General features: G+C 35.1%; 1 protein-coding gene across 2 annotated transcripts in view; it reads right to left on the bottom strand.

Moving 5' to 3' along the window:
* Positions 1-24,689, bottom strand: part of TMTC2 (transmembrane and tetratricopeptide repeat containing 2) — a 355,937-nt gene that overhangs the window by 168,288 nt on the left and 162,960 nt on the right. For both annotated transcript variants that reach the window (XM_004675843.2, XM_012735302.1), the window contains exon 3: positions 2,477-3,305. In XM_004675843.2, the coding sequence (XP_004675900.1) occupies positions 2,477-3,305 (829 nt within the window). The remainder of the gene's footprint in view (positions 1-2,476; positions 3,306-24,689) is intronic.

Raw genomic sequence — 24,689 nt, forward strand, 5'->3', positions numbered from 1 at the left:
GTGTATTCACTTAATAATATCTAAAGCGCCTCAATACTATAGTAATTATTAGGAAGGAGACAAGGAAATTTATTGGAAGACAAGGATATATTTAACAATTGCTTTACTGACTGAATGGATTAATGAAAAAAAAAAATCATGCATTTTAAACATGTTACCAGAATAACTTAACCCATAACTGCAAGTGTCAAATAGTAATATTCGCCAGTGCTGGCAAATATCTAAGAGTTGACAATATGATTTTGCTTAGTATGGGACACAGATGGCTACTTATACTCTGACATTTTCTCTCTACTTCCACAAGAGTAATGACATTTGGCTGGGTACTTAGTTTAGATGTTATAATACTATTAGAAAAATGTTAGAACAAGGATAACATTTCCCAGCCTTCCTCACAAGTAGGTGTGGGAATTAATGTGTGAGTACACAGAGCATGTGCAATTTCTGTGATATGCTGTCAAAAAGAATGGATACACCCACCACTTGCCCTTTCTACCCCTCTTCCTGTTAGCTGAAGTGCTGATGTGATCATGAGCCATTCTGGACTACATGGACAGGGTAACACTACTGAGATGGCAAGAGAACAAAAAAGAAAGAACACGAACCCTGAAAACCCATGGCGCCATCTTATCTGCCATGCGCTGCACATGTTGAGGTTGCCATGTGAAAGAACAGCTCCTATCTTACTCAAGTTGAAGTTATCTTGGCCCTTTGTTACAGTTGCGTAACCTGAAACCTAGCCAGTCACTGAACCACCCTGTGATATAAATAATATACTGAGTTTTCTTTTCTTTGAATCCCTTACTATGTTTTTTATAATTTTTCTAAAAGATTTATTTACGCTTACAAGAATTGAGGTACAGGCCACAAGTGCAAGGGGGTGAGAAGATTCACTAGAGATAGCGTGGGGAACAGAACATGTGGATTGACCAAAAACACACTGCTGAAGGGAGCAGTGGGCCAGATAGGAAAGGTCGGTCAGCTGTGCCATGTGGGTTAGCTCCCTGGCTGGGAATAGAACTCATGCTGCAGTGACTTCTCATAGCTTCACAGTGCTGAGACTTAACCTTTTACACCACCAGGGAGGACCCCAAGCATGGGGACATAACAGCAGGAACATAAACTGGCAACACAGCTTTATTTTATGTACTTAAATTTACAATGGAAGACAAAGTAGCGTTGAAGTATTCTGTGAGAACTGACTGCAACAATTTTTTACAGCAAGACATGGGTTCAGCATTCGATAAACTGCAGCATTCACAATTTAGAAATGTCAAATGGTAAAGATATTTACTTGAGAACTAAGGAATCATATGCTATGTACTAGTTTTTACTATGTACTAATGTTTTTACTCCCCATTAAAATCCCTGAAAATTATAAATATTTCAAGTACCAACAACTATTTCATATCTTAAAGGAATATGAAACTGCTCATTGAACTCAACTGACAATCAGAAAGGGCTAGAAGATGGCTTCTGGGGAGTCTTGAGCTTGAGACATAATCAATAGGATACCACTGCATATTGGAATAGTTTCACACTTATAGCTGGTACTCAACTGTGTTGGAAAAAGTAGAAGAAATCCAGTTCAAATACCATGTGAGCAATTATAATTGAAATGTAAATAACTAAAATATGGCTTATGAAGAGCAAGAACATATGGCATTATTTACTATCATACATTTCCACACTAAAAATGTATACTTATTTTCATTCAGTTCTTTCTCCTCTCCATTTAATTGTCTAAGCCAGATTTTGCCAGTTAATTCATGAGTTAAAAGACTACTTTTTAACCTAGCTATATAATTTAAGATTTGCTAAAATAATGTTCTAAATAAAAAACAGTATTGAAAAGGATCATCAATCTTATTGTCTAGAGAACAAGTAAGTCTTCCCCCAAGTAAGTCAAGAACTCTTACACAGGTGGTAACTACCCAGCAATACTCAGAATAGCTTCTGCAAAGCTAAGGGTGACTCCCACTTCCATGCGTATACACTGACATCTAGAGACACAAATTCAAGATTCAGAGGTAGCCTTACCTCCTGATCTTTTAAAGATGTCAATTTTCTCAGGGTGATGCTTGAAAAATAGAAGAGCTGATAAATACTTAAGTAGGGTGACCTGACTTATTATATGAAGAAAGCAATGATGTTCTTATCATTATTTTAAAAAGTGGAAAAAAGTTTTCTTCATTCTTACGATAGTTGATAATTTTCCAAAATAGGAATTCTATTTCCTGTCGACAAATGCATTCACAAACATCAGAAAATACTTTTCTATTGCAAAAATGAAATGCTAGATGTCTCTAAATTGGTTGTGCAACTAATCTCTTAATCCTGCTTTGGAAAAAAAGACAAGGATATTGCAAAAAAACATTCTTGCTAAATATCATGTTTTAAGGCAAGAAGCAAACATATAAAAAAAAGCAAAGCAATGAGTAAACAGTTCAGGCAAAAGTATAAAATAAAATATTACCTTTAGCTGGGTTTACTTTTATCCCTGACCTATACAGCATTTCCTCATTTTGCCAGTCTCCATTCCTGATTGCAGTCTTTAGTCCATAGAAAACAATTAATGTAGCGGTAGCATAAAAAATCAAGCTCTTGAGAAACCGTTTTTGGACTTTGACATAAAGGGCTCTGGCACCCACAGTAATGAGGAGGCAGAAGCCCATACTTGGAATATATAATACTCGCTCTGCAATTACAAAGCCGACATAGAAAAACAGGTTCGTGGCAGGAACAAAAGGGATTATTAATAAAGATAAAGACAGAACAACAATGTTCTCAGTAGAAGGAAGTTGCGTTCTCTGTGATACATTACTTTTAATTCCATTTTCTACTTTGGAAGCAAAACTGGGCTTAATCTCTGAGTTCCGGTACTCTGCATCTGAATGGCAGCTATGTCCATTTGTATTCTGTTTGCCATTTGTTACAAATTTCCCATTGCATTCTCTTTCCACACTTGGGCTCTTCAATCCATAGTAAGCAAGAAGGAGAAGTCCAATATAGAAGGCCACAGTATGTAGGTTTCTCCAATCACAAATTGTTTTGAGCAGAGGCACTGCATCCATTGACCAATCAAAACTGAGGGTATCCGGACATAGCAACAGCCAGAGGTTCTTAGTTGGCAAGTAGAAGAAGGTGAGTGTGCGAGCCAGAAGGCTGTCTGAATCAGCAGCTGGGTTGTCAGAATTGGAAAAGCTTGGTGGTTTGTTTCCCATCCAGTATAAACGAGCACCCAAAAGGGAGGTCCCCCAGAAAATTAACAAACTAATGCTGAGGAAAAGTGACAAGTTCTTCCTCTGAAAACAAAAGAGAGAAGGAAAAAGTAAGATCATCGTCAGGATAACATGGGAACTTTCACTTAACATTTTTATGAGAAACATTTTGAAATGGACAGTTGAAAAAAATGGCACTATGCTTCAAGCAATTCATCTTTATGTCCTAAACGTGCTCAGGGAAATTTTAATCTGGGGGGGGGGGAAAGGCTGTGAGACCCTACTTTGAATATAACTTTTGATAGTATCTTTGGTTCTTCCTTCTCTAAAATATTAACAAGCAAAGCTTCAATTCCTTGACCTCTATAAATTCTTGCATAGAATTGGTATCAGATCAAAAATGAGACCATGAACTGAAAGTACTTAGCCCACTGCTCTTATTAGTATCTTCTTCCACCTTATAGTTTTGATTCTAGGGAAAACAGAGATCAAATATACCAAATATAAGGGATATTACAGGACTCAGCACAGCTCTAAGTAGGAATAACAGAGCTATATCTATGCCAGTTCCCATTTGATTGTCTTTAATTTCCTTGCAGAATTAATTGTTCTTCACCTGCTGACCCATATGATCACTGACATCAGTGTCAGCAAACATTTAGTAACACTCCCCACGAATCCCAAATTTTCCATGTCAATGACAATTTTTAAAAGTAAAATGACTTTAATAATGGACAGACTTTATGAGAAAAAATAAAGGCCAAAGAGCATCCATATTAATGAGTTCTCTGGCAAACTCTTTGATCCAAATAAGGTTTAATGATCTCAAACAAAGCCCTGAAGACTCAGTGGTATATCCTACCCCATCTTTGATCAGTCACTGCTAATATGAACTCCTACTGTCTGCATTTAGACATTGTATATATACCTGATTAATGTTTTAAAGATTTATTTATACATACAGAACTGGGGTACAGGCCAGAGGTGTAAAGAGTGTGAGGATTCAGCAGAGACAGAGTGGGGAGCAGAACAGGAGAAATGATCAACATACACTGCTGAGGGGAGCAGTGTGAAGGTCAGGAGCAGTCTGCCATGCCATGTGGGTCACCTCCCCCCACCAGGGATCAAACTTGTGCTGCAGTGGCTGTGAGAGCTTCATAGGGCTATGCTGTGACCTCTTGCACCACCAGAGAGGGCCCTCATTCATGTATTTTTATAAAAACATTCAGCAGTCACAGTCTAAGGAGTTATTGAAGTAATATATTGAGATTGAAAGTATATTAAGCTGGAAGACATTTAAATGTAATAAACCACAAAATAAAAATGAGAAAAGAAAACTCTTCACTGGTAAATATCAGAAGTCTAAATGCTGAATAAATAAGATAAAGAAAGTGGTAAGCATTAAATACTAGCATGAATTTATGCAACACTTTACATTTTAAAATTATTTCCCAAAATGCTATCTCCCATTTGCACCACTGACATAAATACTAAGATCAAGAAACTCTAAAGTTCTGAAGCAAAATGCTCTCATACATTCAATCTAATTGAATAGCAATGTGTGAAAAGGCTAAAGAATAATACTATTAAAGGAAAATTAAAGTACCAGGTCAAAGAGAAGTGATGTTAAGATGTTTAGAATGGAAGAACTACAGTTTTTTAACTGGACATCAGTTTTTTAAATCTCATACTATTTTGGAATCACAACTTCCAATTTTGTTGATGCATTCTTATAGAATATTGTTAAAATTTAATCATCTATGCAGACAGGATTCTGATAAAACCACATCTCTTTTCCAACTCATGCACTGTTCCTGTGGTGAGTCTCTAAAATAAGGTGAAAGAAAGCAAAGTACCAAAAGGTTTTATTCATGAATTTTAGTCCCTATGTTTACATTCATAGATTAAATCAAATGAAGAACTCTGTATTGAGCTACAGTGAGGAGCTCAATGATGATGCACAGCATTTCTTTCACGTTGGGCTGGTGTGCCAGGCTGATTCAGACATGAATTTCTGAGCTAAGGAATGAACACCAATGAGCTGCCAGTACAGAGTTGAAAGTCACAATTAGTGAAACTCCACACATAAAAAATGAGACTCAAACATCTGGTCAACTCAGATGACCTCAGTATGTCCTCTGATAGGAACATTAAAAATAATTGCAATTAAATAAAAAATATAATCATTCAATACACCTTCAAGACTGCTATGCACAGTAGGCTGTCAGACAGGTATCCTTTTACCAGGCACTGTGCAGATGGCTGTCAGAAGACTAACAAGAGTTCGTGCTTCTACAGTTTTCTGTCTTCTATTCTAACTAGGAAAACACAGTATTCTATATCAACTAGAAAGTATCATAGTACCAAACTTAAAGTACTATTGGTAGCAACTGTGAGCTTTTGAAAATTCTGGTGCCCTGGGGATGCTAATGCAACCAAATTTGAGACTTATCGCTTATCTATAAAAGTCTAATTCTTAGCACTGACAACAAAAATAGTAAAGGACTCTGGTTTTCATTTCACAAATTATCTTTCACTTTCAAATTTTCCTCATCCTAAATGAATAAATCATAATGTAACATATATAATGTTTTTCCAGTTTCACAAACAGAATTCTTGGTATAAGGGATGATTGTCTGGAAGTTCAGGCTACAACAAAATTGAAATCTTTGTAGTAAGTAGAATTTAGTGTTGAAATATTATATAATGGAGGCAGAGGATTTATTCCCAGAGAAAAAATGATTTAATTAAAATTCATAAAAGGCAAGCAATACAATAGGACACAAAAACATTTGAAATATAGACAGGAAGTTCAAGACAAAAAGACAAATAATAAAAATAAAAACAACTTAATTTCATTAACCAAAAAGATGAAAATGAATGTGAAAAGAATATAAGTTCTTAAACTTAATACAAGGGAGGTTAATGCACTTTGTTCATAAAAGCAAAAACAGCTAAAAATTTCACTAGAACATAGAAATAAATCATAATATATCCATATGAGCTGGATTTAAAATCAATTAAAGAGAATATGCCATAATTATAAGCTATATGTGATACATAAGGGAAGATAGAGATATACATGTATGTAAAATTATGAAGCTATATTGCTATTATGACAAGTAACAGTAAAGAAGAGAAATATTTTGTTGCAAATTATGCATATATAAAATCATATAGGCTATTCAGGAAAAAAAACACATATTTTACACAAAAGCATGCAAAGAATAAGTATATTCTTTGTTTTCCAGTGTCTAGAAATACCTACATCAAACATGAAAGGATAAAATCTCTAGGGTGGAAGCGGCAGGTGGGCCAACCAAGAAGAGATGAGGATAGCTTCAAATTTAATAATATTTCCTATTAACTCACAGCCCCAAAATCTAGCTAGAAAAAACAAAAAGTTTTGACAATATGATATGCCTAAACTTACACATCCTGGGTTAAGAGATTTTTTTGAAACAATATATAGCAATGTTAACAAATCTAAATTCCAATATGGGTATGTAAGTATCTGATGTATTAGTTCCTGGATATGTCTGTATTTAATATTTACTGTCACTATCTTCATAATTATTGTCTCTCAACACCAAAAATCACTCTTTTACCTTTCTACTCAATCTGCATAAAATTATTTATTTTGTGATCCTTACCTTAACTTTGCTAGTAAATTCCTTAGCTCATAAGAAAATTCGATTAAAGTACTACATAAAATCATGGTGTAATTTCTCGTAGATCGTAGGGATGTAATAATTATCACATCTTTGAATGCCAAGAGTTAATATAGAGCTGACATTTGTAGGCATTCCCATAAATGATTCTCAAAGTAACTCTGACCCTCAAGCCAAAAGTCAGTTTCTCACTATCATTATCTCACACATTTGAAATATTATTATAAATCCTAATTCTCAATCTCCTGAAAAGGCTCATAAATTAAACAACACTGCACAACTTCAAGACCATTTTAAAATAACTCAGTTGTCATCACAAAGAGAAATTTGACTTTGTCACCTTTGTATTAAAACATTTTCTGCCTGCCTCCATCTTCTTTTCATGAAAAGTACACACAAAAGTAATGACCTATTTTTTTGAAAGTAACATTTTTCTTAGTACAGCTTCATTCCTAAAATAGAATAAGGAATTAATATATCCCTACAAAAATTATCAGAGACATTTCACATTAATTATTGAACTGAAAGGGTAACTTTTTAAAATTCAATTATTAATTTTTTAATTATATAAATCTGCTTTATGAAAATCAGTTTTAATTTTTACATTCTTTACATTGAAAGGGAGTCTCTTTCTGCCCACTTATGTCTTGGCAAGTGTTTCTTCTCCTTTCCTTTTCCTAATAAACTCATCCTTTGAAAATGTATGTTTAAAAAAAAAAAAAGGAGAGATTAAGGGGGGGGTCAGTTCTAACAACACTAATGAAATTAAATAATTATAGCTTACTAGAGAAATAAGAAATTTAAGAAAAAAAAGTAAAGCATTCTCCATAAACCACCTAACCTATGAAGACCATTGTAATGTGAAGACACTGATGTATTAATTATTAGCACCTTTTATAGAAGCCCAATAGTGAAATATTTTCTTCTATAGTTTTTGTTTAAAAGAATATAGCATAAGAGTAAAGCAATAACCAACTTTAGTAATTTTTTTCTCTATTATTCATGGAAAACTGCCATTCTTGAAGGCAACTTCAATAATGTCTTATGACCTTAAATTTTTCTAGGGAAAAAATGAAACCAAAAGGAATATTTTAGATTCAATGAAAGAAAAAATGTAAACATTCTGCCTTAGAGTATTAAAACCATCATGAGACTCACTTTTTGGCAAACTAATGAAAATAAATTACTTAAGCATAAGGCTCATTTAATTCCAAATTAAGCCCTTGGCAATGATAGTAGAGTTGTAATAATGAAGTAGATAAAAATCAGTATCTGAAGGTTGGAAGAATAACTGAGTGAAAACATTATCCAGACAAAACAAAAATCTAGCATTCTCTATTTTCATTCATTACTGACTCATAGGATTTTCTTACATCAATAATATAGAATTACTCTGAGCTGCCCTCCCTTCTAAAATAGTTCTCATTAGATACATACCTCAAAACATGAATATAAATTCACATTTTTTCTGAATATGTGACAAAAGGAATACATGGCTAAAAGTATAGTTAATAACTACTTCTAGAACAAATTCTAGAAATGTGATTAACACGTTTTGCTACAACCAAGTTGCCAAGGTAGTTCTAAATTCTTTCAAAAGATAACATGTTCCTTATTAATAATTACCTCTACATAACAAATTCTTATATACCAACAGACAGACAATATAAAAGAATTTTAATGTTTGATTTACAAAGATCTTGAGAGATTCAATCAATGGGTATATCCAGTGTTGGAAGGTGTTTCCATGTTGAGGAAGGAATTTAAATAGTAAAGTCATAAAAAATGTCATCAGGTATTCAACATTTTAGATGAGAAGAAATTCTTTAATTTATGCAAGCTGACTTTACACCATAATATTAACAATTCCTACTAAATTCAAACATCTACCAGAAAGCATTAGTATATCTGGATAAATACATAACTTAGCAAATCAATTATAGATTTAAATTTGCTAATGAAAATTTAAAGATTTTTAAAAAGATATTTTTATTTCAATGACAATCACAGTCTATTTGAAAATCCTTATAAAATATATTATAAAGAGTAAACTTGAGAAGACCATCTACACTTCTTTCACTTAATTACATTTGAAGGAGATTTTCCTTAAAATTTGTTTTATTTCTTAAATGGTATTATATGGTGTCTACATCTTTCAAATACTAATACTATTTCCAGTAATGAGGATCAGGGCTCCTTGGAGGAAAGGACAGGAGCAAGAAATACAGAAGATGAGTCTGCAGCATCATATAATGTTAAAAAGTGAAGAAGTGGGCCCTCCCTGGTGGCACAGCGGGTTAAAGCACTGCACTAAGAAGCTTAAGCCACTTCCGCGTGAGTTCGATCCCCGCCTGTCCCAGAGGAGATCCACATGGCGCAGGAGACCTCTCCTGACCCGCCCACTGCTCCCCTCAGCAGTGTACTTCATCGATCTGCCTGTTCTGCTCCCCACTCTGTCTCTGGTGAATCCTCTCACCCTCTGCATCTCTGGCCTGTACCCCAGTTCTGTATGAATAAATAAATCTTAAAAAAGAAAAAAAGTGAGGAAGTATTCAAAACACACACACGCATTGACAAAAATATGTCAAAGTGACAAAGCATTAAAAAGTTCCCAATGGTAAAAACTAGAAAGATCTGAGCAACTAAATTAGTAAAGTGGTATTTTTATAAGCCAAAATAAAAAATAAATATTCCTAAGTCCACATTGGTAAGCAAAAAAAAATGCCGTATACAATTAAGGAGAAGAGACAAATCTCCCATACAAAAGATATGCAAATAATGTGTGTATCTCCTCCACTCTCAGAAGGGTGACACAATTTCCCACTCTACATACAAGTCATATGTAGTAACTTGCTTCCAAAGAGCGCAGTACAGAAAGGGAAATGGAAAGGTGTGGAGGATCCTGAAAAAAACGGTCAGGTGACACAGGTCAGCAGTACTAGTGATCACTCATATGTGTAATAGGTACTCTGGATATTTGCAATTCAATAAAAGTCACTATACCCATGTTCTTCCTCTCATAATCCATGAATACAGTCTAGTCATGAGAAAAGTATCAGCAAATTCTGAAAGAGAACCTTCCATATACACAAGGAATCCTTACAACTGTCAAGGTTATCAAAAATGAAGTCTGAGGAGTAGTCACAATGAGGAGGGACCAGATAAATAATTGCATTGTGTCATTTGAGGTGACATCTTAGAACAGAAGGACATTAGGTAAAAATAAAGGAATCTGAGTAGATTATGAACGCTAGTTAATAATAGTGTGTCAGCACTGGCTCCTCAATTATAACACATAAACTAAAACAATGCAAGATGTCAGTAGAAGGTAAAACTATATGTGAAGTATATGGGGACTCATTTCTACCTCCTCAGGTATTCTGTAAACTTAAAATTATTTTAAAATATAGTCTATATAATATAGACTATATAGTATATAATATAAAGAATGGCTGTTAATCAAGCAAAAACTTTGAGTAGTAGAATTAAATAGATAGGTCCTGATAGATCATGATCTGAAAATTGTGAGCAAAAATGAACAGTTGAAAACTAACACCGACACTAGCATAACATTATATGTTATTGGCCTCAAAATTAATCTTTAAAAACTGAGCAACAGAATGAAGTAAAATTCAGGATAAAAGACCACAGTTGCTTATATTTACTGCATAAGAGATGATATACTAATTTCAAGTCCTTTTTAGCATTTGTCTGACACTATACAGCATTTATAGCATATGCTAAGCCCTCAAATGAGAAACAAGTATCAAGGGAAGGATGTTTCTAAACCCATTGCTATGGTGTTTTGTTGGCATGGAGACTTATTCTTCCTCATTAAGCTAACACAGGGAAATCAAGCAGTTAGCAATTTCTTGTGTACCCATGGCAAGCTCCTTCCAGAGCTAACTATTAGAAACTGAAGTACCCAAGAGTTCAATTACTGGAACTGCAAGGGTGTGCCACAGCCCCTAACCCATTACACTACAAGCAAACCTCTGAATGCCAGTCTTCAGAGTAATCTTGTTTAGCTTAAAATAAGAAGTTTAACACTTCCCACAGGGCAGTGCGCTATGGTCAAATCAGGTTAGCCTCGAAACAATCCAGCCTTTATGAAGAAAATATGTGGAGAAAATATCCTTTGTGACCCAAGGAACAAAAAATGCATTAAACAAAAGAAGACACCACTCTTTGACTATCAAAACACTTTTGGTTTTCATTCATCTTCTTTCCCTCCACTTTAAGAGTACAACTAATAGGAGAAGAAATCAAAATAAAAGAGCCCAAAATTAATTGAATTTGGAAAAGGAACTCTTTCCATCGATCTCTCTTCAACCCGGCAACTACATTGCAAATGCATTTTTTTCCTGGGCCAATGGATTAAACTGCAACATTCTTTTAACTCTGTGTGGCTTTACTGCAACAAACCAGCCATTATGAGATGCGTTCCAGTCTCATTAATGAGTTAAGCATGTGAGTCCAGCATTTTGGAAACATAAAGAGACAAATTATAATGAGACTTCACTCAGTGGGGAGGCCAAGATACAGTCTTCTTCTCTCAAAGATATCATAATAGACAGCTATTTAATGAGTGTGGGAGTTTTCCTATAAAAATACAAAAGACACCAATAAGAAAAAGATTTTATATATACAAATAAAACAAAATACATACCTTAAAGGTGGGTTTCATTAATGATCCTAAATTCAATGCTTAAAATTGTTAAGTGGAGAATATGGCCCAACACTGAAATTATACTTGTTCTGCTAACTGTAAAGAGCAAATTCAATGTCAAAATGGACAAATGAGTATGTAACTGTTTTTATAGATAAGATGAGCCTTTTAGTGGCACATCCCTAGTGTGGATTTTGTCTTTGTTCTCAAAATGTCACAATGATTTCTAAAAGAAATTTTTAAATTAGAAAACAGGTTTTGAAAGAAAATTTGGGAAACAACTATCCATTTTATAGTTGTTCTTTCAAAATACAGTGATTGAAATTATTTAGCAATTCCCAGGCAACCCAGAGCCCTGGATCTAGGCTTTGTAACTACTAGTCATTCAGAGCAGAATTAGAGTTAGAATCCTCACAAAACCAGCTGAGTGGAACATTCTCGGTTTACTGAGCAAGCAGAGAGGGTCATCACCTATTCTACCCCTCAACTCTGACTAAAAGAAAACAAATTAAACAAACAACCATGCCAAATTCTCAAGTACATCAGAATAGCACAGGGAGTGATGACTACAAGCATCTATTACAGAAAAAACAACCTTTACCTCCAAATTACTGTTGGGTGGACAATTTGGTGTTGCTCCCCTGAATGAAGGAAGAAATGTAAGGAGGAACAAAGCCATAATATCAGCGCTAACCAAAGTGCTAACCTAATTTAACAAGAAAAATTGAGTCTAGGGTGGATGATGTAGGAAACAACTACAGTTTGGGTTTTAAGGAAGAGTCATCTTTCAAACCTCTGCATCTTATTACTTTGAAATACTTATTACTATTTTTTGAAAAAAAATAGTAAAGGTAGCTGGCAATATTTATTATAACTCAACATGGTAATTTTCTCAGAGCACCAATTAATATTTCATAATCAAGTAACCATATCCTAAATGCATACCTCTATTACATGTAACAGATCATCAAAAGGGTGACCCTCTTATTATACTTACCTTCCGAAAAATAAACTAGTTTCGCATTTCATGTTAAGCAGTCAGAGAAATGGTGGTAGCAGCCAAATGGCCCTGAGTCAGATGTTTGGGAGAAAACAAAAATAAGAAAAAGTTTTTCAGATCAAGCTCTGTCCTGACAGGCACTCCAAAAGGTCTTCCTGCCAGAAGCAACTTAGCAAAATTCAATTTTTGGAGCCTACTGGTGATGGCTACAAATCTAAACAGATGAATCTTTGTGTAAATGCCACCTATCTAATTTATCTTCCTCTTTTAAATGCAAGGCTTGAAATTAAATTTTAATTATATACTGATTTTTAAGAATTATATATGGAAACTGAAATTTCAGAAGGTTCAGGAGCAATTTCACAAAATGATTTTTGAAACAGAAAGACACTTGAAAACTGTGTCATCATCAGTGCAGTATTTGTCCCCAACTTAAAAACCCCAAAGCTTGATCTTACTTCAAATTAGTTAGAAAAGAATTCTGCATTTATTAAATCCCTATTTTGAGGGTCATTAAAACTCTCCCCATTAATCTTTCTTTGTAAGCATGCCTTGCCTTGTAGCTATCATTAAAGTACTTTATTTCAGACTAGGTTAAAATCTGGTATTTTTTTTTTCATTAAGATATGTGTCTTTGATTTTTAGCATTATCAATTAAAAAAAACTACAGTTAAATAAGATTCATTGCAAAAATCTCTCAAGTGTCTTCAAAACATATTTGGATAATTCTTTCGGTCCACACAGCTCCAATTAGCACTAATCATTGCCATGCCCTAATTATTTAAAATTAAATAAGCTAAACTTACACGTGCAAACATTTTGCAATTCACCCCACAGCCACTTCTTTTTAAGTTAACTCATAAGATTAGACAACTTGTTTTAATAGATTATTATCATTGGACTAGGTCCAAAAAACATTCATCTAATGGGAATTCTGTCTGCTTGAGGAGTTGTGGTTTAGTGGACACTCTCTGACTAAAGTGTCAATCATTTTGGACTGGTTCTTGGCCTTTAGAACCCTGCTGGGAGACAAGCAAAGAGTGTTTTCCAGGTGCATGAATGTCACTCAGTAAGTCTGGATTAAGCAGAGAGGAAGTAGAAGGGATTGGTTAAAATACCTGCTGAAGGCTCTGGCTTTTTGTTCCCTTAGCATGTTCAAAAACTCTGGCCTGTTTGGCACTTTCAGTACCACCATGAATCCAGCACCATTCAAAAGTGCAGAAAACCTCTCTGTACCTCGTGCCATGGGCCACTTCAACATTCATAAAAATGAGGAATAACCTTAACACCTCCCTATAAATTCTGATTACCAGAAAATAATAAAAATTACAAGATGTACTCATCTTTATTTAGTCTCTGAAACACAAGCACTGCCTTTTAAGTAACGTCAGGAAATTCCATTCTGGAATAAGTTTCCATGATAACTTCTAAACTAAACACACCAGAAACTTTATAGTGAGGATCACATTTCTTAATAAATTCATTTTTGTTCTATTTTGCAACATATCTCAAATCAACCCACAGATCTTGTTCCTCCAACAAGCTAAACAAATGCAGGTCACCCAAATATTATGCTACAGTGAGTACAAATTAAGCTCCATTATGCTTTTCCATGAGAGACCAGATATTATGGGGAAAGAGAGAATTGTATTTAATTGCCTAATGAATTCAAACACCTGTTAAATCATTTTCTACACTCTCAGATGAGGTCCTGCCATCCAGGGAAGAGAACAGAGCCTACTGAACAACATTATTTTCTGTCTTTATATTTCACTATGGAATGTGGAGGAAATCATCTATTATTAGTTGTAACACTAATTATGAATGTTTATTAAACACTTTACAGAATTTTTTAATGTACATTATCTCAAATATTCTTTCTCAAACCTGGCGTTGTTTGCAAGTTTTGTGAATTATATTTAGCATAGGGCAGGTAAAACTCAGGTGAAACGTGCTGCTTAGATTTCAAAAACTAAGGGGAGGAACTAGGACTCAAAATCATTTCTTTTGTCAGCCTGGGGTCCTATGCCCTAAGGTATCCTAAGTCACACAGTAGCCAGTTCATAGCCCCCTCTGTACTTCTTTACAAGCCAGGTTCCTCCACCTCACAAGCTGAAGGTGATACCTGACACAGAGGTCATTAACTTATACAGGAAAGGCTCTTAAAGCCACAGGTAGGTAAATGCTAGAGAGATCTAGAGATCAGAAATTTATATCGGTGAAATCCCAGAATCTTGGAGAGCATTTTCACGTTTATTGTGCTGTGAAGAAACAGCTATTCAGAGATCTTAAATGTGTTTCTCAAGGACACACACCTTTCAATGATCAGAACTAGAAATTTCCTCTCCCTCTGCATACCATGGCACTTTATCCCCTTCTTTATATTTTCAAGCACTATTCCTTACCAGATTGTACAATAACTCTCTATCAATAATTAATTTCCAATGTTTGGGGCCTTGTATTCAAAGTTACCCAAAATATGGCCTTCCTTTAGTATCCACACTTCAAAAATTTTCCAAGTAATACTGATAGCTTTATTGTTTAAATTTCAAAAGTCCCTAGGCTATATTAACCTATAAATCAAATTCGCACCTATCTACCTAATATTGGCTACTTAATTCTAGTTCTCCACTAGACTTCCCCAATTTCCTCCAGCTACATCAATCCCTGTCTTCCCACAGCTTCGGAGTCTTACAACTGGTGGCACATATAAATGATAATACATTACAAAGGTCAAGTCTGAAGTAAAGACCCAAAGCAACACTAACATGCATAGTCTTTTTTTTTTTAGTGATTTATTTATTTATGCATACAAGAACTAGGGTACAGGCCAGAGGTGGGGGCGGGTGAGAGATTTCACCAGAAACAAAGTGGGGACCCTAACAGGCAGATGTGCTGAAATACACTGCTGAGAGGAGCAGTGGGCAGGCCAGGAGAGGTCTGCTGTGCCATGTAGGTCACCTCCCTGGCCTGGAATTAAATTCATGCTGCAGTGTCTGCAGAGAGCTTCATAGTTCTGTGTTTTACCCACCAGGGAGGGCCAGCATGCATAATCTTCCCTGCCCAGTATCAGCATGCATAATCTTAATGTTTATCACAGTCTTAGGGAATGAGTCTCATTGCTCCCAAGGAAGTCCATTTTCTAGAGAGCAGGGGTCTGTCTGTTTTCTTGCTGAAATTCACAGTCCACAACAACTCGACATCACCTGGCACAGAGCAGGAACTCAAAACAAGATGAGTGAGTAAGTACATAAATGAGCAGGAGCAAAGGACCTTAAGAACAAAAGAACAAACCAAGACAGCCACCTAGGAAGGAGCTAGAGGACAGTATATGAGAGCAGTTTACATCAGAATCGATACAAAGATCAAGTTGCCCAAACTCATCTCTAGTCTATGTGTCTCATAGGGCCACAAGTAGGTTGTTTTTCCTGGAATATTCTTAAGTGTACATACTAAGTGATACAGCAGTTCTTTCTTTACTGCAAAAATAATATTTTCTTTAACTTACATATGTTATTGAGCAGCCATTGTTTCTTTGACAAGTTTTTTTTTCCCTGTTGGGGACTATAATAACTGGGTTAGATCAATGGTAGTGCAGAATCCTCTCATTGTCCCTGCACCTCTGGCCTGTACCCCAATTTTGTATATATAAAATATTTATAAAAAAAAAGACAATGGTAACACATTTAAAGACTATGTAGCAAATACGGCCTGCCCATCTGTGTGAAAAAGCTTCAAATGTATTTTAAATATGCCCGAACTATGAGGCAGGTGAAATTCCTAATCCTTAGCACTGTTTTTTAAAAATAATATAATAGTTTATTTTTACATCATTTTGTGCCTTAGGGCTAATTTCAATAAAGAACAGAAAATAAAGTCTCAAGGAAGAAAAGAAAGTAGGGAAGGGGAGGGAAGGATGGTGGGAAGCAAAGGGAAGAGAGACAGAAAGAGAGCCAAGCAGAAAAGAATACCAAATTCTTATTCATCAAACTTTCAAGTTCTCTGAGCAAAAAAAGAGTAACAAATTACATAATGCTTCTGGACTTCTTAGTCTCAAATGAAGGAACTTAAAACAGCCACCTTACTCCCTGAGGTCTTTAAGAGGTGATCTGAGGCACTCATCCACTCTGAGGTAAAGATTGTAAACAGTTTGAAACCAAGCAGATGTTAAGAGTTTATGAATATGAGAGATGGGACATTATTATAATAGCAGTGTCAGTTCCTTCAAAGTGATGTTAATGTGAAATATGAAAAATATCTGTGTAGCTGCATCCACCCAGTGACTGTGGCCCTAGAGAGGAAATTGTTTCTCATCTAAATTTTAATCATTCCTGTTATAAAAACAGTCACTTCTACTATTCTGTAGTACAATAAATAACAAAATTCAACAATTGAATATAAAAATAGGTTAATATCCTTGCAATGGCACATAACAATACTGGAATATTAACATTTACTAAAATTCCTCTAAGGAATTCTACTTCTAAAAAAATTAGTAAGCAATAATAAGAACAAACACACATTTAGTTGTCATGACACATATTTTTAAATGAGTCAGTTTTCAGAAAATACTGTTTTAAAATAGATGAAAATAAAAATGGCATACACAAATTGAGCACTTATTTTATACCAAGCACTCAGAAATTTCTATGTATTGATTCATTCAATCTCCAAGAAACTTTAGAGTTGATATGTGGTGAGATATAAAATGGTAAAATTCAGAATTTCCAGGTCATGTCATTATTAAAGCACAAAGAATTCTGTCCTACAACCAACTACTTATTTAGGAAAGGGATAATTATTCAAAAAAATCTAGAATAACTTCAAAAGAACCAAATAAAGTTTATACTAAAAGGAAAAATAATTCTTTTTAGAATATATTTAAGATCATTCAGGATTTGAGATTTTTGGAGTGGTTAGTCTGAAAAAATGGAAAATATATGCTAAAAATCATGCTGATCTTTGCAGACTTAGTTATTCTAGACTTTTAAAAATTTGTTAATAATAATTAATGGTGTTTGTCTGAAGTGCAGCATTCAGCATGAATAAAATGGTCAGTATACAAACAGCAGGATTAGAGCTACAGCACAGTAAACTAACACTGGCAAACTTTGTGCTATTTCCAAACTGAAATATGTCACAATCACCAATGCATTTATCAACAAAATATTTATAATCAAATTACTACCAACGCCAATCCAATCATATCATTCAAGAGGAAAATATAAGAAACACACCATCACCCCATCAATATCATTATATTGGTATTTATCTCTAAGTTTTTTTTTTTCCTATGACAGCTCTTCATGAAGAAAGTGTTCAGCCTTTGTATTAAGAGCACTAAATAAATATCCTCAATTTTTTATGTAATTTGCAAAAAAAAAAAAAATCAAGGATGATCAAGAAAAATTCAAGTACCCTTATAACCCAAGCTAAATTTCAACTGAAAATATATTTTTACAGCTGCTATGAACCTCTACAGCTGGTTATTCTTGGAAACCACCTTTTGCTTACTTGGGCTTTCTTTAGGGGGAATTGTTACCAAAGTTTACTTTGTATGATTATTTTGAATGAATTCAGTGTCCAGAGAATTGTCATAGTGTTAAGTTTGGACCTGAAATCATTTACAACATATTGGGGGAAAGGAGATCCTTCTACTGACACCAAGCTGGATAAGAGATGTCTACACAATGAGTTTACCAATACTTTAAGATACAGAACAGTAAAATTGAGTCAAAGATTTTTAGCTCTTGGGGTCATCTGAGAAAATTATACCACTCACGGCCTTCTCAACAATAAAAGAGGAAGATTAACGTTCTTTTGACAGAAGCATGAAAGATGAAGGTAAAGATAAAAAGCAAATACAAAAGTTCTTTGTAAAATGTGTGCAACTTATGTGAAACTCATAGTATGAGTGACTCATAACTAGTATACATATGTTGTTCTAATTTCCTTGGAAAGCCTGTATGGCTTAGCACACATGGGTGTATCAACTAGGTTACTACATAGAGCCAGGGACCTGCAATGTTGAGGTCAGATCTGGTCCCCACCTGTTTTTTAAGTGAAGTTTTACTAGAACACAGCTATCTCCCTTGTGTCCACTAGATTGGAAGAACTCATCTTTTGCACAGAGTTCACATGGCCTGCAAAAAAGAAAACACTTACTATCTGGCTTTTTACACAGAAATGTTTGCCAACTTCTAAGCGAGAAGATAAAGAATGGTGAGTTCTTAGTTCAGATCACTGTTTGACATTTGATTTTATTTCCTTTGGTTTTTTTCTTAAAATTTAACTATAAAGAATGACATACAAGGAAAACCTGCTAATTTTCTTGCAGAGATCAAAGGTTCAAAAGTCAATTTTGATTATATGCTCAAGATGATAGTACAGTTTATATTAATAACTAATATAAACTGTACTATCATCTATAACTCTACCCCCTATTCACAAGAAATAGAAAACAGTATGAATTCTGGGAGAACTCATTTCAGATAACTAAGTGTTAATGGCATTTAAGTTTGAAAGATAATAAAAAGGGTAATATTGAGACATCACGATAAAGGTGAGTGATGGCGATATTTTAATATAAATAAGTAACTCTCAGATAAAATACAAAACATTGCAGCTAATTCTTATTTCTCAGAAATCATTATAATTATTCTGCCATCTAACCTTTTGTTCCTGGGAATGAAAATCTTGATACCTGCACAATAAACCCATCTTTCCAAAATCATATTAGTTCAAAGACCAGGGAGGTTGTGACTTCATAAGAAAAAAATCAGTAATTTTTTACAATTATGATTAAAAATAGAGTGATATTTTTTGGCTCATGAAGCAACCCTGAAATACTCATATAATGAAAATAACCTCTGGAGAGGTTAAATGACTTGTCCATAATTCCATGAAGTAGCGGCAGAAACTGTGGAACCCAGGCCTCCTGATTAGAACCACAGGGTTTATGCCATTATGCTACACAGCATACTTTTCACAGCGTGTTCCCTTTATCTCTAAAATCACAACTTCTCTCAAATGTCTACCATTTTTCAGAGGCTCTTGTGTAATTAGCCTAGAAAAAGCTACCAGCTAGACGCAAAGGTGTAGGTTCAAACAACCTTTATATAAACCTGATGTAAATCAGCAAATGTCTTAATGGCATATTAAATTTTTATAGAATCATTCTCCCATAATTAACTTTATGTTATTGCTCTTTTAAAATTGCTCAGAAGTGAATTGGCCTCTAGGAAGTCAGCTGGGACAGAGTTTAGAATGGCCATTTCTTGAAAGGAATAAAGAAATGCTCCAAATTCAGTCCATTTTTTCAAATGTTTAGTTCCCCAAGAAGATAATGAATGGAATTTGAGTTTCTTGTATATTCTACAAACACCTTGACACTTTCATCACAGATTTAAAAAGTCAATGATATGTATTTAAATTCAAGCTAATGACTTCTGCATATGGAAGACGCTGTAACACAACACTGGAAGGCAACCTTAGAGGAAGAATCAGATGTACCCAGAGTCCTGTTTACACTGTGAACTTCTGTTTCTCATTCCAGAATCATGGGCTACAAGTGCCAAACACAGAGCCAAGAAAGCAATCAGATACTGACGTCAGATTCTTACCCCAGAAAACTGCATTTATGTAGGAGCCTACAATTTATCATAGTTTTGAAAAAACAAAGATTCAAGCATCCTGACCCAAATGTAACCCCAAAGAAGATACCCTAATTACCCAAACTCTATTTCCAATTTGTTAAGCAGCCACTAAGACAGGTAATCATATTAAAGACCCCAGTGAAAATACTCCAGGCTCTCAGTAAGACCAGATTTACTAACCCACATGATTTAAGGTCAAAATGTTTTTTCAAAGATCTTGTTTAACATGAAAAAAAAAAAAAAAAAAAACAACCACACAACCACATCTTTTAAAAACAGCATATATAGGTTCAAATTGCTTTATCCTGGAGTTTAAAATAGGGCATTAAGATTACAGTGACGTTTGTAAAAACTGCTGAACACAGTCTAAACCAAAAAGCTGTGTACTTCAAACGGGTCAATTTTATAATATTTGAATCATATGTCAATAAAGCTATCATAAAACCAAAGAACGAACAAACAAACAAAAATCAGGCCTGAACTGACATGAGGCTATCTATAGTCTTGATTTATTCTGTTTACTATAGCTATTCACATAGTTATATACTAAAAACTTCTTAACGCTATTAGACATTTCAGGCAAGATGGACAATGTCTAAAAAGTATTAAATGGCCAATTTACCCAGGGCTCCAAGAAACATTTCCCAGAGCTGATAAAGCCCAGGAAAAGCCAAGAAAGGGCCAGAGAGGAAGGCCTTCCCCCCAGACCTGGTGGGAGGTTAGAAAGTCAGGAGAGAACAAGAAGCACCCTCCAGAGCTGGGGAGTCCTCAAATTTGGCCAGTTTCTGGACGATAAAGTAATTCCCCTAGACAGGATAAGCAATACCCCTAAAAAACCCAGATGTTCTTGCCTTCCCAAGGGAAAAGCAGGGCTGACTGACACCATGGCAACTCACACCTCGTGTTCTCCCTTGCCAACCTGGCACAGTAGATGGGGGAGTTGCCTGGACCAATAAACCAACACCCCAGGAACGCCTGCTCAATGCACTCCAGGGTGGGATGCATTCATTTAAGATGGGAACCACCATGATCCCCTTGTTGTTCTTATCAAGATCTCTGCACATCTAGGTACCTTTCCCTGGGTGTCCTTTTATTCAGTCTCGAAATAAAATGCATTTGCTTCTCCTAAAAACACGGCTCACATCATAGTCAAGAACCAAGGAACTCCTAGTCCAGGATCCCCTAACGCAACAACAATATAAAATACTGGCATGTTAGCAGCATTACTTAACAGAGAGTTTATGTATCCCATTTTCTTCTAATTATTTTTTAAAGATTTATTTATTCATACAGAACTGGGGTACAGGCCAGAGATGCAAAGGGTGAGAGGATTCACCAGAGACAGAGTGGGGAGTAGAACAGGCAGATTGACGAAGTACACTGCTGAGGGGAGCAGCGAGAGGGTCAGGAGGGGTCTGCCGCGCCATGTGGTCACCTCCGAGGCAGGTGGGGATCGAACTCATGCGGAATTGGCTTAAGCTTCTTAGTGCAGTGCTTTAACCCGCTGCGCCACGAGGGAGGGCCCTCTTCTAATTATTTTTTAAGAATCACAGTCACAAATGGTCTTAAGAGTTTGGGAAGACATGGAAATTCATGAAGTATCCTAGTTCAGAATAAAAGTGTGATATTGAATCAGAAGATTTGCAGTTTCTTTTACTTATCAATCAAGTCCTGACATCCTTGCAGTTTGGTACCCACAAAGATACACAAATATTCAATCCTTAAAATCATAGCATCCTAGTTATTCTAAGTCATTTAATATTTTCAATGAATTTGGCAAGAAAATGAGGTTTTATTAAAACTGTAAACTCTGTAGAAGACATATCCATTCCCTTATAATGCCATTAGGAATGCACTGCCTATATGTAAGTGCACAAAAGTTAATATGATTAGCAATGATGCAATAATATGAAATTCAGCATCAAACCAAATGCCTTGATATGAAATGACTGCTAATTCCTTTACACATGAATGTGAGAAACAACATGCATTGCAGAGGCAGTAGAGGTACTTGACAGGACTTACAAGTAAATATAACCAAATCCAACCTAAAAAACATGCATACAATAGCTCTCATCTAAATTCCATCAATGTGGAACAAGGCCATGTTGCACATGATATTCCCAGGCCAGCCTGTCAAGCTTGGAGTACCAATATCTCAATATCATTTCCTCACCCAGGACAGGAAAAAGAGAAAACATTCGTTGGCCGCAGGGAAGTTTCTTAATCAACTATCATCACCCCAAACACACATTGTTCATTTAATACTTTAAATAAATAGGCCACTTTATACTTAAAGGAATTCAACTGAGAGACAATGATCTCCTTGGAAATGACCACTGGGTTTGCAATCAGCATTACCTTTGAAATCAAGTCCCACTGAAGGCTGATTTATTTTGAAGAATCCACCGAAACTCTTGTAAAAGGGAGTACAAATAAGGTAATACTTAAAGAATTAAGGTGATAGATAAGAGAGCAGTAGTCTTATTTGTTATCTCAACAACTTTATCCTCAACATCTAGAACAGTGACTAAGATCTAGAAGTACCTACTTATTTTAAACAGAAAAATAAGAGCACAACAATTCATTGAATTTCTTTACACATACAGGTATGGAGGTGGGGAAGTTGACAATGAACCAAAGTGCAATGCATACACAGAAAATTGTCTACAGAAATAAGCAAATGCACCAAAACAAAAGTAGTGGGGCTGAACTATTTAGATGTTGCCAACTGTCACTCTGACTCTTTCCTAACTAGCCTGAATTCAGCTACTGAGCATCAATGTTTTTTCTAGAACTTTATATGGAATTCTACTGAAACTTGATGCAGAATAATATAATTATTATAATATTTATATTTATTTTGTACTTTTGGGATACTACATTATTCATCCTTATATTTTCAGCACCCATAAAACAATTAATAGTTGTTGGTGGAAGTACAGATTATTAGCATTTAAAACTATTGTAGATAAACAGTACTGGTCCCAAGACCAAGTAATGTAAGTGGTAGTTTCCTTCATAACTACTTGGATGTTTTATTTTAGTTTCTATTGTACAAAACCAGTATGAGACAACCATGAGCTCTGAATTCAGACATCAGGAACGAGACACTTTCTCTACTATATACTACCTGTGAATCTTTAAGCAAATTATTTCACTTTTCTAACCCTGTTTCCTTATCTGTCAATGAGGTTAGTAATACCCATTCTCACAAAATTGAGCAAAATAATGCATAGAAGATGCTTTGCTAGCACAGTAAGCCTTGATAAATGGTAGTTGTTATCATTATTAGCACCAGCTCTGTGTATATGCAAATGAAGGCTAATGAATTCAAATGGGTTATTTCTCTTCCTCTTTGAATAATATGGAAGTCGGCACAGCCTTGGAGATTATACTGCAGAGTGTGAGAAAATCAAAGAGTACAAATTATCCTGTCCAAGGACCAAAAACTTTAGGCCGTTGCTTTGACAACTTAAATTCTGCCCTTTACTTGTTCAACCAGCCCATTTTTCAACTGGCGCCTCTAGATTTTCTCCTTTCTTGTTATTTTATCTCTAAAATGTCTTCATTTGTGTAGTCCTACCACTCTGATATTAGAGTAGTCATACAAATGAGTGTTCACTCAACAGTGAGAAACTAGACATAATATGTGATCAAAAGAAACTTAAAATATCTTTCCAACCCTAGTAGGTGCCTTCTGAATGTGCTAAAAGTAATGAGGTGATTATACTGTGTCCACTAAAAATTTCCTTCTGACTGTGCACTGCTGCCTCAAGAACTGGATGAGGGTGGTAAATAGCGATCTTAGTATTTATTAATTCTCTACTTCCAGACCAGTCTCAGACTCAGCTTCATCAAAGAGAAGATTCTTCTATCATGGGATAAAGTATTTCAAACAGTAATATACTGCTAGTAAGGAAATTAATCAAATCAGAACAAAAACATACTGTGATTTTAGTCTTTTTGTGTTAAGCTTCAGGGGCTACAAAAATAAATATTTCATTTCAATACAAGCTTAAATCAAGTTGGAGCCCTAGGAGGACAAAATACAGAATACTTAAGTGCCTAATTAAAGCTAGTGTGGGGGGAGAAGGCAGACAGGGGAAGGGGGGACTCAGAGAAGGAAAACAACAAATAAAGCAAAAACCAACAACTCAATTTTAAAAGGTACCCTGTAATTATGAACAAAGCCAAGGAAAACCTAGGGTGAAAAGGGGCAGAATTTAATTAATGGTTAACTTGAGGGCTGGGTACATAGAAATTCATTACTAATCTCTAACCCTAACTGGCAAATAGAAAATTATTTCCACTGTAGGAAGTTTTTATCAATTAAATGAAGGGAAGTCAAGTGTGGAATGTTGACTCTTAATGAATCCTCTGCTAATTTTTGTGGGGCTCAAATTCTGTTGAGAAGAGTACCATGAGTCAAAGTTTATCATATCCTTCTCTAGCTGCAAAATCTTTATTTTA

The sequence above is a fragment of the Condylura cristata genome, unplaced genomic scaffold (assembly GCF_000260355.1).
Source record: "Condylura cristata isolate star-nosed mole 26May11 unplaced genomic scaffold, ConCri1.0 scaffold00004, whole genome shotgun sequence".
NCBI lineage: Eukaryota > Metazoa > Chordata > Mammalia > Eulipotyphla > Talpidae > Condylura > Condylura cristata.